Source organism: Falco naumanni, chromosome 9, assembly GCF_017639655.2.
Source record: "Falco naumanni isolate bFalNau1 chromosome 9, bFalNau1.pat, whole genome shotgun sequence".
Taxonomy (NCBI): domain Eukaryota; kingdom Metazoa; phylum Chordata; class Aves; order Falconiformes; family Falconidae; genus Falco; species Falco naumanni.
The window spans coordinates 20289192-20307814 of record NC_054062.1 but is presented as its reverse complement, the minus strand read 5'-3'; the positions used below and the strand labels follow the sequence as shown (position 1 = coordinate 20307814).

The 18623-nt window shown below is 37.9% G+C and overlaps 1 protein-coding gene across 4 annotated transcripts in view; it reads left to right on the top strand.

Annotated features, from left to right (window-relative positions):
- Positions 1-18623, top strand: part of SHOC2 (SHOC2 leucine rich repeat scaffold protein) — a 70692-nt gene that overhangs the window by 31514 nt on the left and 20555 nt on the right. For all 4 annotated transcript variants that reach the window (XM_040606392.1, XM_040606390.1, XM_040606389.1 and 1 more), the window contains exon 3: positions 11923-12060. In XM_040606392.1, the coding sequence (XP_040462326.1) occupies positions 11923-12060 (138 nt within the window). The remainder of the gene's footprint in view (positions 1-11922; positions 12061-18623) is intronic.

Below are 18623 nucleotides of genomic sequence, written 5' to 3'. Positions count from 1 at the left end.
CCTTACGAAGAATTCTGAAGGGAAATCGCTATGTTCAACATCACCCTTTTTTATTCCAAGTAAATTTCTCTGACTAGGTTGCCTGCAATGAATCAGTTGAAAAAGAAAGGATTTTAAGTTAAATTAACACAAATAATTTTAACTGCCAAGACATACAGAACAGGTGTTTGAAAACGTTTTTTTCCTCAAATAGTAAAACCAGGCAAGATATTTTCAGTTTTGTAATTGATATCTACTCACTCACTTTCATGTATCTTTGTTCTAGTACAAAGATGAAATGTTGGATTTGGAAACACAGCTGAAAAATGAAACTGCTGAGAAATGTATTTCTTTCCGATGGAATTAGTCTGTTTCTTTAAAGACCTGTTATTTCCTACATTTTACATGCGCGCTTAAAAAAATTTGCCTTTTAAGTCCCAATGATTTTAATCCCTTGTATGTTTATAATATAGTTCTTAAATACTGTATACAAGTAAGCACTCTTATATTATCAGCTTGTAAATAACACAGAAATTTTTGTTGCTGCAAAGCGGGAAGTAAAATGAGGCCATTATCTTTTATAAAGCAATATCATGTGGAGCATTTCAAATTCTTTTTAAAAAAGCCCCATTGCTCTAAGGCCTAAGGCTCATGTATCTTGATGGTAAGCTAGTGTGCTTGTTTGTATTTTTAAAAATTCAAAGCTTATGTAACCTGCTGACTTGTCCAGCAAGGAAGAGTCTTGCAGCAGTTAGATATGATGTGTTCATGTTGCTAATCTGGTCCACAACTGACCCTGGGTTTTCTTTACTTTGTCTTTTGGAAGTAGATGTGCTACAAATAGTTGCCCTAGACAAAAAAACCCCAGATTTCAGCTTGAAAGATTGGATGTTGCTACTGTTCCCTCAAAGAGCCAGCATCGAGTGTGATGGAATTCAAGTCTTATCCTGGTGCTAGAGACTTGTGATGCCTTTCACTACCACTGAACACAAAATATCAGTTCTGTAGAATTTTAAAAGACTTTCCAACTTTAGGACCTTGCTGCTCTAAAATAAAGGGTCACCTGATTTGTAAGCAATCATCCTATTTAATTACTTTTCTAGGTATTTTTAGTCTCCAGCCTTATAAAACAAAGTTTATTTTCCTTCTACTCTCATTAAAAGAAATTGAAAGTAGGTCCTGGAGCCTTAAGTGCTCTGATATTTGGGACCTTTCTTCCAGCATCCAGTATGTCTATGACTCGTTGGTTTTTGTGCCAGTGATGCTTGACTGTTCTTAGATGCGGCAGTTTCCCCGTTTTTATTTTCTCTCCCACTGTATGTGCAGGCAGCAGTCATATCTTCTCCCAGTCATTACTCAGACCACAGTTTTTAGTTTTGTATAAAATCTCCATTCCTTCTGTCACCCCACTATCCATTTTCTGTGTTGTCTTGTTTTGAATGTTGCGAATGCTTGATTAGTACTGTTCCAGGTGAGTTTCCCTCTTTGTGCTGGAGATAACTCTGTCCATGCATCTGGATCATGTTGCTGTGTTAGTCTTCATCATACAAATGCTTTTGTGACCACCTAAGACACCTGCACTCTTTGCCTTTTCTGTTCTCCCTCTCTGCAGAGGCCAACTGTGAGATCCTACAAGAAACGTACGTCGTTTTTGTTTTTTTTTTTTTTTTTTTTTTTACACTACTAAATTCCACGCTGTTTACATTTATTTTTAGTTACCTGTTTCTTCCAATGCTTTTAGCTTGCTAGAAAACCCTTGCTTTCTGACTAGGTCTTTGCTGAAGATGCTGTACAAGATCAACCTTGAGGTGGGTTTTAAGAGTCCAGAGAGGTAACTTCCATCCAAGTTGATATTTTACTTTCAGGTGTTATGTCCATAGCAAGTTGTAGTCCATTCCTCAGGTATCTTCACATCTTTTACTGCTCAGCTGAGTCTCTTAGTTATTTTCTGCACACTGCTACATCAGACATCTTCATGGATTACTTGACTGAGTAAACTAGGTCTTCCACATTTTTGTAGAAAACTCTTAACTCTTTATGCCAAACTGATTTTATATTTTACTGATGTATTTTCAAATCACTTTGTCTCTGTTTTCATGCCTTTTACTTCTCTGCCTTTTGTTAACATTTCCTGCAAATTCTGTTGGTCTGCGTAGTGTTTAGATGGTTGTGAGGTTGTCAGAATCTCCCCTTATTATTTCTCCTGGCTTATATTTTGGATTGATAGTCTCCGATCCTATGGTAGTGTTCCTTGTCTGATAGATGACCTGTAGAAACTGTACTACTGTCTACATGAATTCAAAATAAGCTTCTAGAAATGCTAATCTAGGACATCTACAGCTTGCTGTGCAAGTATACAGTATTAATACTTGTTAGAAATAGATGCCTTTTAGAAAAACCTGAAACTGACTCAAACATTTCGTAAAACCTTGAGTGAAGGTAAAACATTTAACAATATGCTGTTTGAAGAACACATAGTTGATCAGATTTTAAGTGGTCCTGGAAAATGCTTTGAAACACTGACCTGTTATGGTGTGTATTGTCTTGAGGAAGACCTAGAAGAGCTGAACGTGCCAGCACTGAGCTGCTGAGAAGTAATCTGAAGTTTGGTTCTATTTTGGGCTTTAAACTGCCTTTAGCCATTAAACAACACAAACTTAAAGGAGGTGTCTGCAGTGGGGGAAAAGTTGCCTTGCATTTAAAAGAAATGTTTTTGTGAGAAAGAGGAAGTGTTATTATCTATAGTTAGTAAACAGATGTATGTGTTCTGGTACTTTTTTTCTCCCAGAATACAGTACCTCTCATTCCCTTGCATCCAGTTGCTTTATTACAGGTGGGATGATGACAGTAACGGTTCTTGTCTTTTCAATATTCAGAAGGCTGCTTAATTTTAGATAGTAGTTTACTCAACTGAACTCACTCAATAAACCAAATAATGAAGAAAATATTTTCTGTACTGTGGAAGAAGATAGTCTTTTATAATTCAGCAAATTCAGGCTCTAGGTACCTAGCAAATCATTGTTACTAGTAATTGGACTTCTCTCAACACTTTTCCAGTAACATATGTATTGCTTCTACATTTTTAAATGCAATTAAAATGATTTTAATAGACTGCATAGTAAGCTGAGGTCTTGATATAAATTGTTGTACTTTCAAATATAGATAGGTTTGTTTGAATAAGATCTAAAACCACTTAAAAATCCCTTTAACTGAAAATGTATTCTGAAGTTTGGAGTTTTGTTTTTATTTTTTTAACTTTTATTTTTTTGCCTGTTCAGCCAAAATCTCTGTTCAAGAGTTCAAGTGAATTAGGGAGACTTCTCATGAAATGGCAGTGCTGCTTCGTGATGCTGAAAGGGGCAATATCCACTCCCCTTCTCACAGCTTCCCAGCTACTCACTTCTGCCTCTTTCATCTGAGCTGTTCCTTGGCAAGCTGATTTTTATCTCACTGAACTATCAGAAAAATATTGTTTTGCTACTTTTGTCTATTAGTTAGTTGAAATAAGTTTCAGATAAGACTGGAACTGGTGTAGGAGGAGGAGGAGTGGGAGAACATGAACTGGAACAGGGAGAGCTGGATCGCCACTTTTGCTTGCACTGAGCTCTTAAGTCAGCTGCAGCTCACTTGTGAAACCTCACAAGTAAGATTGCGCATGTCATATAAAAGCATGTGAAGTGTACTACAAGTGGTTTGAAGAAGGATGGATTACTGTCTACCATTGAAAATGCATCAGATTGTATTTTCAGGATCTCTTTTTCTTCCTTTTCCCCTGAGTTTCGATGTCTTGTTCCACAAAGCCCTATGTAGCTTATTGGAGTCCTGCTAGCATCGGCTCAGCCCCACCTTCCTGAAGAAATTTTTTGTTACATTTTTACATATAGTGGTGAGAATTCATTGATGCAAGTTTCTTGATGGTAATACTACCCTATGTTGCTCTTTGTGAACCTAGTCTTTCTTATAAATTGCATCCTACCTAACAGTGATGTTAAATTTTCAGAGTGTGTCTTGCCCAGTGTCTTGCTTTCCACTGTAGCCCTAAGGAAATGTCTATATAGAAACAAGGTAAGTGTATATATGAAGCTTAACCTATTTTCGTATCAGGGATTTCTGAATCTGGTACAGCTTGTGTCTTTAGAAATTCTCAGTAGACTCTTCTTCCAAGGGTTTGACCATTTTTTCCCTTTAATCTCCTATAAATGCTTTGCATCCTTAGCAAGGTCCACAAGTTTGCTTTCAACGTTGTTCTTGACTAAAAGGTCACTGTTATGCAGATGTTGAAAATATATACACACACACACACACATATATATACATACAGAGTGCAAAAGCAGAACTTACCTGTTCGCTTGGCTTTTGAATCTCTGGTGACATCCATGGAATAAAACCTTAAGGGAAAGGTTTCCATGTGGAAGCTTTGCCAGAACACAGTCTGGAGGGATAATTGTGGAAGTGAGTTCACAAGGTGGACTCCAGCTTCATTGCCATATCTGGTAAATTGTCCATTCCACTGAGATCAAAAAGTTGAAGATTAGCATGGAAGAATGTGAATGCTTTGGTGAGTCAGACAGTCAGCACGAGAAGGATGAAAACCAGAACTGTCTTGGGATGAGGCCAAGCAAATGCTTCAATTTGCAGGCTGTTACTTAAGCAAGCCTTTTGCATTTCTTGTATCAAGAGTTTTATTGCATTCCTCTATGTTGTGTTGAAGAAATTGTTTTGTACAATTGATAATATTTTCTTTGCAAAGACAAGGATGCATCTTATACTAGTTTTGGATATTTCTGTCTTAGCACATGCAGCTCAAATAGAAATAATACTGTCAACACAGTTGAAGTTACATTTGCATAGTTTCTGCAAGTTTCTTAAGTCTCCAAATATTGTGTTTTCTGTCTGTGAATGCAACTCTTATTCTATGGAGAATCTGGTCAGGGCTGTTCTGCAAGGGAAATATTTTTAGATTGTAATTCAGGGAATCTGCCTACACCAGACTTGGAATGTCTCTGAGACTCTCTTCTGTTCTTCCCTTCCCCCATCTACCCAATATTTAGATCATTTGTGGTTTCTTTACTACTTTGAAACTCTTTTTCATAACACTTGCACCTGTTTGGTTTTCAGCAGCATAGATGGCAAACCAGATGTGTGCAGCTGCATTAGTTCAAGTCTACTCACTCCATGCTGAATATAGTGCCTGCTTATTAAATGAGTTGTTAGTTGCAAAGCTTTTCAGTGATACTCTGAATTTCATTTCCCCTTTTTATGGCAGACCTGACAACATAGAGAAACATTTCTTTACATTATTTGTATCTAAGAACCCCTTCTTCTGTTTCAGCAGTTTGAAGGAAACCAAGTTGTGTTCCTGGGCTTAGTTGGCATGCTGATGTCTGCAAACACAGTGGCTGAGAATATTTTTATATTTTTGTGTTCTAATGTGGTAAAGACATGAAGTTGTGAACAGAAGTGGAGTAAATATAGGTATGGAGATGTGTGTGCTGTTGTCTAGAAGTCGGAGAAAATGCCTGCTTATTTGATGCAGTTCTGGTTCTTTTTTTGAGCTGCAGGAAGGGTAAAGAACTTGCTTTTGGCTGACTTCTGTTTTGCTGTCTGGGTTCTGATTCCTGTGAAAGCTCTTGTTGGGGATGCAGTTTTGTCTTGTCATCTAGTCAAATTCCTCCTGATTACATTTTCTTCAGTCTGGCTTTAGGATAATGATTAAGTAGTTCTGCCTTTTTGATCTACTTGCAGAGCTTATAGGGATGATGCCCCAAGTGTAATTCCAGTAAATACTGACAGCCTGTTAAAGTCCAGCTTTTTTTTTTCCCCCCTTTTTTTTTTTTAATATCAATGCTACAATTATTTTAACTGTTTGAATGCTTTCGTAAGTGCTGAACAGAGGGAAATAATCACTTCCCTCAGGCTTCCCTTGCTAGTGCAGCCCAGTAGGTGGTTAACATCTATTATTTGAGAACAAGCACGCTTGTTCCACGCTCAGAATGGACAAGATCCAAGATGTGACCCTAGGTTCAGCTCCACCAGGAACCCTGGTCCTTCACTGCAAACCTGTTTCCCTCCTAGGTGCAAGACTTCACCTTTGTCTTGACACTTCATGAGGTTCCCGTTGTTTATTCTACTGCTCAAATCCTTCCTTGAGCCCTTGCTAAGACTGTTTCTTCTACATGTTTTACATGTTTAAAATGTTGTTTGAACATGTTTTTAATTTTATTTATATTTGTTACTTTCAGTTATAAACAATGAATAAAAAGTGTTTTGCTGTTGTGTCTTGTTGAAGCTTGTTTTAGACCAGATTTTGACACTTTCTTTTCAGTTGAACTTAGTTTGTGTTTTTGACCGATTCCCATAACTAGATACTGTTGTGCATTCAGCAAATTCTAAATATTTTACTATGCATATTTCTAACTTATATGAATATTTTAACGTTGGTACGTAAGTCACTTGTGACCATATTAAAATTGCATTCTTTCTTCTCAGTAGCTTTTCTGTGTAAGTTATGGTTGTGCAGTAATAATTCAAAGTAGCCCTGCTTAACTGTCTTTTGTGCAGCTGGTCATGCACAGCAAAAAGTTCAGGCTGTCTGTTACAGTGGTGTACTCAAATCTTAGAGAGAGAGAAAAGATTCTGAAACTGTAAAATTGTGTTTAATTTTTTTCCAAAATCACTTCTTACAGTGATTTTACAGATACAAAAGGACGCTTACCCCAAAGAGTTTTTATAGGCAAAAGTTTTATAGGCAAACTAAAATATTTTTTCTCTCCCTCCCTGCCTCCAGTTGAGAACCTAGTGAGAGATGAATAACTACCAAAGTTATGAGAACTGTTTGTAACTTACTCCCAGTATTGCTGATTTCAGATAATTTTTCTTTACAAATTCACTCACAACCCGTGTTCTGACACACCAGCCTGAAGTCCCACTAATATTTTCATTCTCCTCATCCTTGTGCTTTCCGTAAGTCTTGATCCTTTAGCTGTGTCATCTGGCCCAGGATTTATTGTGTCGTGAAAGATTTCATAATTTTCAATCTGCTTAAGCATGGGCAGGCACAGAGTTAATCCAGTGGAAAACAGGCTATACTACAAATTGTGTTTGCTGTCCAAGAGTGTTGCCCCGTGGGTGTATTAGTGGTGGGAGACACCAAAGCCTTTTTGCTATTGACCTATACTCTCTCCCTACATGACTGCTAATTTGCGTGTACTTTTTTTTTTTAATGAACCTGTTTTTCAAATGGCCAAGAAGAATTTCCAGAGTTATGTAAGTCAGGGCATGTAACTTAGGCCTCTTGTCGTAACAGGCTTTCAAGGTTGGCCATTTATAATGGGACTGTAATTCTGCCTCATTATGCAGAAAACATTAGTCATTTCTTAAAGCTGGGGTTTTTTCAGCAGGTACATTTAGCTTTGTCGTACTGAAACGTTTAGGCTCTGTGCATATGCAAACAACAGTGTGGTGATTGTTCACCCCACCTTTTTTAAGGATTGCTGAGATATATGCTTAGCTGTGTTTTTAACTATGTTTTTAACTGGAAGGTGATTGGGAGTCTTTACAACCTATTTTCTCTGACAAATGCTTTTTTTAGCTTGTTGAACCTTTTAAAATATAGGTTTTTAAGAACTACATGATAGGGTGCAACTAAATATTTTGTGAAGGTTATTTGTAGAGACACTGCTTTGCGTATTTCATTGTATTTCATATGGGCATTACTTCTACTTTAAAGTCTGTTGTCAAGCCAGCTAGTACATGAAATTTCTGTCTGCTTTCTTGGCAGACTTGGAGCTTCAAGTGCTTTTCTTCCTTTGCAATTACAATGCGATATAGTATTTTTTTTTTAAAAAAAAAGGGGGGGGGGGACGACAACACAAAAAAAGACAGCACCTCCCAAAAAATTCCCCCCAAAAAACCAACTAACCCCAAACCATAGCACCTTCCTAGCTTATTTTTTAATTGTCCTGAGGATGCTTGTTCTTTCAATGCTGTTGCAAGGAGTCCAGAGAGAATCCTTAATTCACTACTGTGAGCTTAAGATTTGTCTATTTTGGACATTACTTGTGGCAAAACCAGTTCATTTTACCTGTAATTGATATTTCCATACAGTAGGGCTTGCCTTACTCCCATGATTTTGGGTATTCAAACGGTCCTTTGGTGAAGTGATGCTTGAGTTGGCCTTGTGGCGAACAGGAATGGATTGTTCTTTACTAAACTGCTTTCTAGGTAAGGCTTATTTTGAGCTGTAGTACATTTCTAGCTGGTGTATTTCTGTTAAATTGATTTAGATACCAATGTGTTTCAGCAAGGCTTATGCGTGCACCAGGAAAGAGCAAATGTTGATTCTTTTAATGTGAGCACGATCATAAGCTGCTTGTTCGTTAGCAGTTCTTCTTTTCGTACCTGAGCAAATCTTACTTTAGGAAAACTTTCTTTTTTATATTGACGTATGCTTCTTGCCCTGGCCAAGGAAAAATGCCAGATTTCAGCTGTATCTTGGTGAAACTAATTTTCACCTTTTTTTTTTTTGAGAAGTGTTTCCTTCAGTACAGTTGCTGCTGCTGAACCAATGAGCAGGACTCTTTCAGTCACCGAAACAAGCTGGCTTTACATCGGCTCCGGGGAAAAGCATTGTGCAGATGGCCTTAAGTTTGGCCTCTTTGTTCTGGCAGATCATTATTTGTTGTATTGATTGTTTATGCCATGTGTTTACCCTGGCATAATTTCTGAAAGAGAGCTGCTGTTGTGCAGCAGCGGGGTGCACAGTGTGTCCATTCAGGGGGGAGCTGGCTGCCCTCGGTCAGCTGGGCAGAGCTGCCCCTGTCCTGTAGCTGCTCCCTGCACCCAGGCTGGGTCTGGGCTCCGCGTACTGGGATGCTTTCAGTGCTGCTGGTCATGTTAACTGCAGTGTTGCTGGTACTCGGACCTCTCACCCAGGAAAACAGTTGGAGTTTAAAAAGACAGGGCAGATGGTGCTGATGGGCCACAGTGACCAGTGTTGGCTTGTAAAGGACTGGACCCTTTTATTTCCTTACCTCTGTGTTTTCCCACACTTGTCCTTCCTAAATCACATTGATTCCTCCCTTTCCCTAAGGATCCCATAGCAACTCTTGCTGTCCCCAGTTGGTCATCTTTGCACCTCATGGTAGGTGTTCAAGCCCCATTTGCAGTAACTGTCCTCAGTCTGTGAGATGCTCTGGAGACTGAGGACAGTTACTGCAAATAAACTTTCCCTTTATTCAGTGATGGGTCTCTCATAGGCCATGGGGCTGATGTCTCTCCTGGGGCAGCCAGTGTTTGGGTTCTCCCATCCACTGCTGGTCCTCTGTGTGCCTTCGCGTGTGAAGATGAGCCTCTACCACATCACCTAAACATTTGTCACCTTGTTAAGCATATTGGGTCTAAGAATTTTTTCCATACGTCATGGAGAACAACAAGGAAAGTGTGCCTGGAGTGCTTTTTGTTGACTTGTATACTATGTGTTGTGTCTTAGCAATCCGAGTTAAAGTATTAAAAGAATTTCAGTTCCAACGGCACTCCACCTCCCCTCTCCTTATGCCCTTAGTAGGAAAAAAAACGTTTTGGTGAGATGCTGTCAAACTATAAGTATTATTACATCCAAAAGCAAGACTCTTTACTGAGCAATATAAACTAAAAGTTGCATGTTATAGTATCTCTTGAAACTACTTTCCTTAAGGCACTGTACTTCAATTATATGGCTTTAACTTTCGCTTCATTTCTGATCTCAAGTCTAAAAGTAGTTAGGCAGTCCTCAATCTATTTTAACGTAGAAAATTTTAATTAAATGTTTACCAGTGTTGCTTTTTAAAATAGTGACTACATCTTTAATATAACAATATTAGGTATGACTACCCAAATTAAACCAAAGTGTTAGCTTGCCCGTGATTGTCTAAATAAACACAGGCATCCCTCTTCATCTTTTCCTTCCCTGGAATTAGCTAGTAAGATGTTTGTTTCAAACACGTAGCTTGCTGTTGTCTAAGTTTTCTGCAGGTGCAAAAATGAAGTGCAGCAAATGTTGCTGCAAAAACTCAAGTCTGTCTTTTACTTCAGCAGATGTAGAGTGGGAAGAGTCAAGTAAATATAAATCAGTGTGATGAAATGAAATTTATGCCATATTTCAAATTTGACATCATTGGTTTAGGTCTGAAGTGAAAACAAATGAAAATAGCAATCATAAAGTGAAAGCTACTGCCCCAAAGTGCGTGATGGTTCTTGTTATCTTAGTAAAGATTTGTGAGGTTCTTTAAATAAAGGGAGGGATTTTGAAGACTTCCTCAAGCTCTTCTTCACCCTTCTATTGCCTTCTACACTTTGCCCGCTTGTTTTCATGGGTAACAGGAAGATGCTCCTACCACAGAACATTAACTCTTGCTCAGTGTTTTCTTAAATTTGCTTTCTGCTGCATATTAATGGCATTGAAACGTGTGGCTTATGCAGTGCTGGATACAGCCTGTTTGACTCTTGTTGCTTGGAATACACTTGAATGCTGACTTGAGAGGGGGCACATACAGTGATGGAGGAGCTGCTTAAGAACCACCTTTACATTTCCATCTTTCTAGTTTGTAGAAAAACCGTCCCAATTTGGGTTGGTAAGCACAGGAAGTAAGATCAGTTATATGTTAACAATCTAAGAAAAACAGAATAATGATGCTGTTCAGGCTGGCTTTTTTTTTTTCTTGCTAGCTTTTCACAGCCGATTCATGATATATAGTAAGTATTGTGGTTACATGACACCTGCAACTCAATTCAGAGTCTGAATTCATAAATATTTTATGATTTATTAAATCACCATTTGTGATTATCTGCTGATCTAATGTGTAGACACTCTACACATCAGAACTTGCTCAAGCTAGTCCTGCAGTTCAGTGGGAAAATCCTTAAAGGACCGTGTCAAAGATACAACACTGAAGCTTAAAAATAGACACTCCTGAAAAGGAATTTTCTACTTTTCCAAATTTGTTACTCACTGAGTCATTCTCTTATACATGAATACAGTGACCTCATCTTTATGGGGTAGAGTTGAAGCTGGTCAAATTATTTGCATTAATTTCATCTCCATCAGATGCAAAAAAATTGTGAATGCATACACATGTATTCATGCACACTTATTTTTTTTAAACCTAACAAGCTGTTGTTTAGAACACAGTATGTTTGTTATTAAAATAGGTGAAACTACTGTATGTAGAGAGCTGTGCCTAGCTGTACTTTTAAATTAATGTGTAAACATCAGGAATGAAGCAGTTCAGAGTAAAGTAGCTCTGAACTCTAAACAAATCAAATCTTTTTTTAAGGCTTAAAAGATAGACCTTTTATTTCAAACTTTTATTTGCAGTAGCTTTGCTTGCATATATAAAATATAATACTTTGTGTAAATAGGATCACGGTTTAATTATCATATGTTGCCTTTTTGTGATGATGAAAATGATTAAAAATGGCACTCAGGACTTTGGGTGGCTTATCTAGGTTGTCAACCAAATGATTCTGATGTTTCTTAATTGGTGATTTTGTGCCTTAAAGAAATGAATAGTATAAAAACAGATCTCAATTTCTCAAAATTCAATACAGTTCACTCTCTCTGATGTTTAAACTTCTGGTCAGCCTGAAACAAGTGTGAGGTATAGGTTTTGTACTTGTATTCCACAGCTTGAACTGTCAGAAGAAAATCAATAAATATAGATTCTCTGAAGAGATCCTGTTTAAAAGCTTTATCTGAGTTTTTCAAAATTGTTGATCAGGTTTTAGATCTGATGATGAAGTTATGATCCTGTACTGCCTTATTTTATATGTGAACTTCATGGTAGCAATAACTTTTCTCAGATTATCTCGAAATCTGTCTTGATTCTTTTAATCTTTGTGTGGAAGTCATTTTCTAGAGCTGTACATTAAAGAACTTGATGTTTTGGTTTTCTTGTGTGCTTTTAGGTGAGTTGTGTAACCTCATAACGCTGGATGTAGCGCACAATCAGCTTGAACATCTTCCAGAAGAGATTGGAAGCTGCACGCAAATCACCAACCTTGACTTGCAGCACAATGAGCTCTTGGACCTGCCAGAAACCATAGGTATGTGAAGAGGCTGGAGGAAAATATATCACTATTTGAAAATGCTCAGTAAGAGGAACAAATTTAAGAATGAGTGTTTAGTTGGTGACTGTAGAATGACTGGTGTTCAGCTGAAGGCAGCTTCACACTTGAGATTAAAAGCAAGGTGTGCATGTTACCTTAACTGTAATTTCTAGCTTCTGAATTGCACTATTAAATCTAGCTATGCTGCGGAGTGCAGCATGGTCTAAGAATGAGAGTTACAAGGGAAAATACCCGTCACTTCTAACTGATTCAAGGTGTTCTGTGGTTATGAGTAAATGTCTACAGCTTGTCTGTCCGTTCTGTAATGAAACTGAGCATATAAAGGAATAAAAGGCTAAAAGACTTGTAGTTGAAATGTAATACTTGTGGCAGATAGTTTTAAATAACATCTTTGGCTAAAGAAAAACAGAACTAGAAAGATAAATGTTTTAAATGAATTATGTATGTTTTATGCTCTTTGGTAGAACAACTGAAAAAACCTTTCCGAGTCCACAAAGTTATCATGCCCTAATACAATAAAATACAGAGGGTTTGCAGCTTAGATTGGGAATAGTGAACTGAAATAAACGCTGTCCTGGTCAGTTGCAGAATCTCATATAGGATGAAACAACAAAATAGGACTTCTATTTAATTACATCATTAAACAGATGTCAGAAAAAGATGCATGCTGTGATTTTAAAATGACAAAACCCAAGGTCATTGTGATTTTAAGCTCTTGTTACCAGAATATACTCAGAAGAATGAGTGTTATCACTTAAACATTATTTAATGTTGAACATTTCAGTATTGTACTTAAACACATAGTGAAGTGAATGAGCAGAAGAGTGAGGCACCACTGAACACCGCTTTGGCTTTTCTTACAGTAGTAAATTGTTAAGCGTGGCATTACTGTGTCTTTTTGTTTAGAAAGTTTGACCTGAACAGAGTTTACATTGATGAAGTATCCACTGGAGCTAAACTTCCTTCCTGAATTGATGATATTTTTAAACTCTGGAGATCCCATCCCATCTGGAATTTGCATCTAACTTAAACAATTCATAAGCATAGCCTTTATTTTTGTAGCTATTTTGTAAGTCTTATTAAAAGCTGCTTTACATAAAACTTGTGTAGTGTATATGTCATTTAGGAAGTGAGTTCTTTGGATAAACTGCAATTACGGGAAAAATTCTCTTAAGCAAGTGTGAGATTTCCATTGTCAAGGCTTATAGACCACTATTGTTGATTCTTGTGCAGAACAGCAGTACGATTTACTGAGTTCTTGAGTGACTGTCAGTCACTGAACTTCTCAGAGGACTACAAAAATCTTACTTACAATGTGCTGCAAGACTGTGCTTACAGGGAAAAGTCTTTGAGTAGCAGAGGCACAGAGTTACTTAGGTAGTTAAGTAATTTCTGATAGATAGGAAATTGCTGACTATGCAATCAAGATAGTTTGGACTCATCTATTTCTTCAGAAAGTTATTGTAAGCTTAGGTGGTTTCTATTGAGTCAGGTTCATACCTGGTTGGACTGGATTTCTGCCTACTTTGTTTTGTTTTTCCATTGCATTGTCTTTATAGTGTTTTGAAGTTACTTATTTTTAAACATAAATAGCTGTCTTTTTACGTGCTTATCTGAGCTGAATATCAATGCTATATAGCTCAACAAACCACCAAAGACAGATGAATAATGGCAAGAGACAGCAGTATGCTGTCGTGTCTTTAACTTTATACTGGTTCAGTCTTTGCTCCACTGGAAAATACCTGTTGTTTCTGTTGACCAAAATGTAGTAGCTGAGCATGTCTTTTTAGAGTGAAAACTTGAAATCAGAAATTGGTATTTGTGCCACTTAATTCACAAGCAGCCAGAATTGAAATCTGACGGGAAAAAATTTAAAATCCAGCTTAAATGATAATAATCAACCTACATTTGTACAAGTTTCAGAAAAGGCAGTCGTAGCCAGTTCAGCAACATTGGCTTTATTTCTTAGTCATCACAGTTTTTGATTCAACATTAAAGCAAGTTGTGGCTTGATTTTTAGATTACAGCTTGCTTTGTGGTTAGGATTGTTCAGCGAGAGACAGAGAGTACTGAGAAAAACCCAGCAAGTAAATGGCGCGTGGCTGCCTGGCATGCATCTGCGGGACGGCCTTTCCAGCCTCTCCATCTCTCGCTCCAGTTTCTCTTCCCTGCTCGCGGATATCTACCTGGTGTTTGGCACAACTGGCTTTTCTTTTGCAACATTTACACCCAGGTTTCAGTATGCTTCATATATAAATGTTGTTAATGTTTCCCCAGTTCAGTCAAACTGGGGTGGGGGTTGCAGACCAGCTACAAAAAAAGACTAAGCATATTTGCTCATTATAAATAGTTAATGTATTATGAGCCTATGAGCCTCCTGTTATGGAACAGACTTTCCATTACTGCCAGGTCTCTCCCTTCCTCCCTCACTGACACTCTTTCAATGGAGGCCTCTTTTTTTTTTTTTTACTTTTTTTTTCTTTTTTTTTTCTTTTTTTTTTTTTCTTTTCTTGAGAGAGATGTTTTTGTCAACTTGCTTTGAAAAACAAACAGCCCCCTTCCTTTTCTGTTTCTCCCTTGCCTCTTCCCTGGCCCTCAACAAAACACCTTGCACAATGCTTCTTTAATTTCACGGCTGGACTATCTAACCAAGTTTTGATTTTACCACAGAAAGCTTTCTGAATCTGCCAAATAATAAAAAAAAAAGGGGGGGGGGGGGGGGGGGGGGGGGGGAAGAAGCTTTTTTTCTGACTAACAATACTGTACTGAAATGTTCCGGAGCGGTGAGGAAGGGATGTTGGAGGGTGACATGCCGGGGAGTGGCAGGGAAGGGATTATGCATCAGAAATGATTACAGAGGTAGCAGAGCCAACATACCCACTCTGTAAAAATACAAAGTTCTTGTTTCAAATAACGCTGTATAAGCACACTTTCATGCAGTAACAAATGTCGATTTTAGATATTAGTTGTCGGGAAGTGACCTAATGTCTTGCTTCATAGATACTGGCTTAATACATTCATATCTGTATTTCTGTTGATTGAAAATTGTGAAGTACTTTGTATGTTAGATCACTTCCTGTATGAAAAATGAGCTTTGTGGAACAGCTTAGCAAGTTCCAGGAGTCTCAAATCTAGAATCAAAACCATAGTGGGATCTTAGCTGCTTAGTGTTTTAATTGCAGATTCCCCTGGGCCCCCTGCCCCCCCTCCCCCCCCCCCCCCCCCCCCCCCCATGTTTGGTTTTTTTGGGGGGGGGATTATAATCTACTTTTGTTTACACAGTGTCTTATCGCTGTATACTTAGTTGGCACACTAATATATCCAAAAGATATATATAAAAGAAGGTGAAGAACATACCATTTATATTAAATAATAGGACTTCTGAGACAGACAGAAAGCAAATTTTGGGTGGAGTGAAGTGTTTCTTTGGATTACAAACTGGCTTAGAAAATTTTGTGCTGCAAATACCCCATTGTGTGTGTTCCCCCTTTGAACTTTTAATTTTAGCATTCTGTACAAATGTGTTCACATTTTCTTATTTAAAAGCACAGAAACACTTATTTGAGAAAGAAATTCAACAGAAACAGAATTACAGCTTTTAAAAAAATCAGATTCTTCATCTGTTTTGTAATTTTCTAGTTTTGTGTGTTTACGTGTGGGTTTTAATGTAGTCAAGTGTGCCATACTCATGGACATTTAAGGCAACTGGCGTTTTAATAAGAAAAATAATAGTCAGTTGTAAATGTTCCAAAATGATACTTTAAAAGCACAAAAAATTCATCACTGACACACTTTCCAGTGTCTGACATGGCACTGTTCCTGAGAGATGGTTAGGAAAATGAGAGGCATATTCAAAGCCCTGTGTTATACTTCTGCCCTTCGCTGTGGCAATAGCTCAGAAGCTGAAATCACAACTCTTATGAAAGCAAATACATGGAGTAGCTTTGCCATTTTTGATGGTTGAAATTGTGCTACGAACTAAGCCTCTAACTAGCGTACCTCTGAGAGCACTGTTACGCCTTTGAAAACATACAGTTGATGAAACATGAACTGTTGTGACCAGAACTAGGCATGCGTAATCGGTACATCTCAGGTTATACGAATTGTGGTTGAGAGCTTTAAGTCTCTAGAAATCCTAGTAAAGATACTTTTGTAGAAATGGTATTTTAAGTTTAGCAGGCTTAGCAAAAGCTGGAGAAGTCATACTCTGAAACATCTGACAAATGTGCTGGTCCTGATGAGACCCAGCAGAGCACCTGCAGCTCCCCTGGTGCTCGGGGGTGATGTTCATATGTGACTGATGACTTTGATTTTACTAATTACTCACCATTTTGATGGAGCAAAGTGCACATCTCCTGTTCCAGCTTTGATGGCAATATTCTTATTCTTAAAATCTAATCACATGACCTAGTGCTTTGGTCTGTGAGCATCCAGTACTTTGCAGGATCAAGCCTGTTTCCGTAGGCTCACATTGGGAGATTTGATCAGCGTTCAGTGCTTTGTCTAAGGTTTTGTTCTTGGGCTATGCTGTTAATGAAACATTTTTAATTAGATTCTTCTAGTACTGGGTAATTGCAATAAGCCTGGCCTTTTCTTTGTATGATAGAAAGGAGTGCCTCCCACATTTTTACTCTCATTTTGGTGTTATTACAAGCCTTTGCTGGTTCTCATGGTGGTCTCATAAAGGGATTGAAGCTTCTGGTTCTTGTTGGCTTCAATTCTAGATTTGGTAAATGTAAAGCAGTGAAATTGGCTAGAAAACAGTGAGTGGCAGGAGAGGGTAAGTGGGAAGTGACTGCTCACTGCCTCCTCCAACAGCAGAATGGGAGGGATGAAGCAAAGCTGTGAGGTGTTGACCTTAAACCAGTAAAAAGCAGACTGTGTTGCATGCAAAGGGTGGGGAACATTGGGGCTCAGTGCTTACACAGGTTGCTGTAGATGCTAAAAGCTCACAGGGCAATGTGACAATTATGCAGAAGAAAAATATGTCAGTTGCTTCTAAATTCGGGAAGTCACTGGGCCACAAGCTGTTGCATCTTCCCCCAGCTCTTGGGGAAGTTTCAGGGTGTGCTTTCACCTTTTCTTAGGTTCTTCTCTTGGTATCTGCTGTTGGGCATTTTTTTCTGGAGAGAAGATACTAGGTGGATCTCTGGTCTACATACAATAATTCTCACATTCCTTAGTTAGCTAAAATGATAAATGTATATTCATGTGTTCCACCTTTTATAAGTTTATATAGTAAAGCAGACTTAAATTAAACTCATCTATCACTTAAAGGTTAATGTTTTTTCTGCATTGCCAGTTAGGTATAAACTGTTGTTACAGTGTGATTTAATTTATATAAATCTTTAATTTCACAGAATGGTTTTAAATAGTCAATTGAAAAGGAAAATAAGACTACCAATGAAAAAAATAAATTAATTTCAGTTGCATTGTGCTACTGTGCATTTTACTCAATTCGTACTTCACAACGGTTTCTTTGATAGCACAAAATAAGTGCTTTTGACTCTGTTGCAATGGGAAGTGTTTTTGTATTTTTGTATCATTTTCAGATGGTCATAACTTTCCTTTGTTTTAATAAATAAATCTCCAGTGCAAGCCTGATATAGTTAAATACATATGTACTGGTTTTCTTTAAAAATTAGGCTAGCTTCTGTTGGCTTATTCATTTTGAGTGTATTGATTTGGCGTGTATTTATGAAAATACTTTTAATTTTGGTTGGATATTCTGCCTGGTAAGACTAGGATGGGGACAGTTTATTTTAGTGAATGTGCATGCCATCACAGAGTAATTAGATGCAGAGACCAATATGTACAGATATATTACAACTGCAGCTCAGCATTTTCGGAATGATTTGTATAGTGCAAAAAGAAAAAGCCCATAATCTTACTTTCTTTATGTAAGAAGCAGGCGTGAGGGAAGAGTGATTCAAAGGAACACATCAGAATCAAGACAAGAAGGTCTATTAGTTACATGCATTTTGATGAACGCATATTAAATGAAGTTGAATTTTCATAGCTTAGAGAGTTTCAGAAATATGTCACTAAGAGTTTGTGCCCTCTAGCTTTATGCAGGTGTTGTGCGCTGCATGTCAGATACTTGAGCCTGTGTCACTCGTGTTTTGCCAGCGTCTTGCATGCATCTTTCACGTGTGTGCACTTGGCAACAGTTATGGTCTTGGACCCTGCTGACCCTTGTAATTTTTGAGTCTGAATCTGTCTCCTATGCTGGCCTGGTATATCAGGGGGTATTGGTGGCTGAAAACAAAAATTAAAATACACTGAAAAGCACTTTACTGTTAAAACGGTGAAATCCAGAGTTTGTAAATCAATCTTTGTGTTGTGTTCAACGATACCTTCATATTTGGAAGAGTATAATTCCATTTCCTGCTTTGGCTTTGGTAGTTGGTAGCAATGATCAGAAGGGATTCTCTTCTCTTCTGCAGTTTTCCTGAATGGTTGCCTTCCCACCCCCATCTGTTCCCATTCCCAGTTTTCCTAAAACATCAGCCTTTGTATTAGACATTAGGGATGTTCTA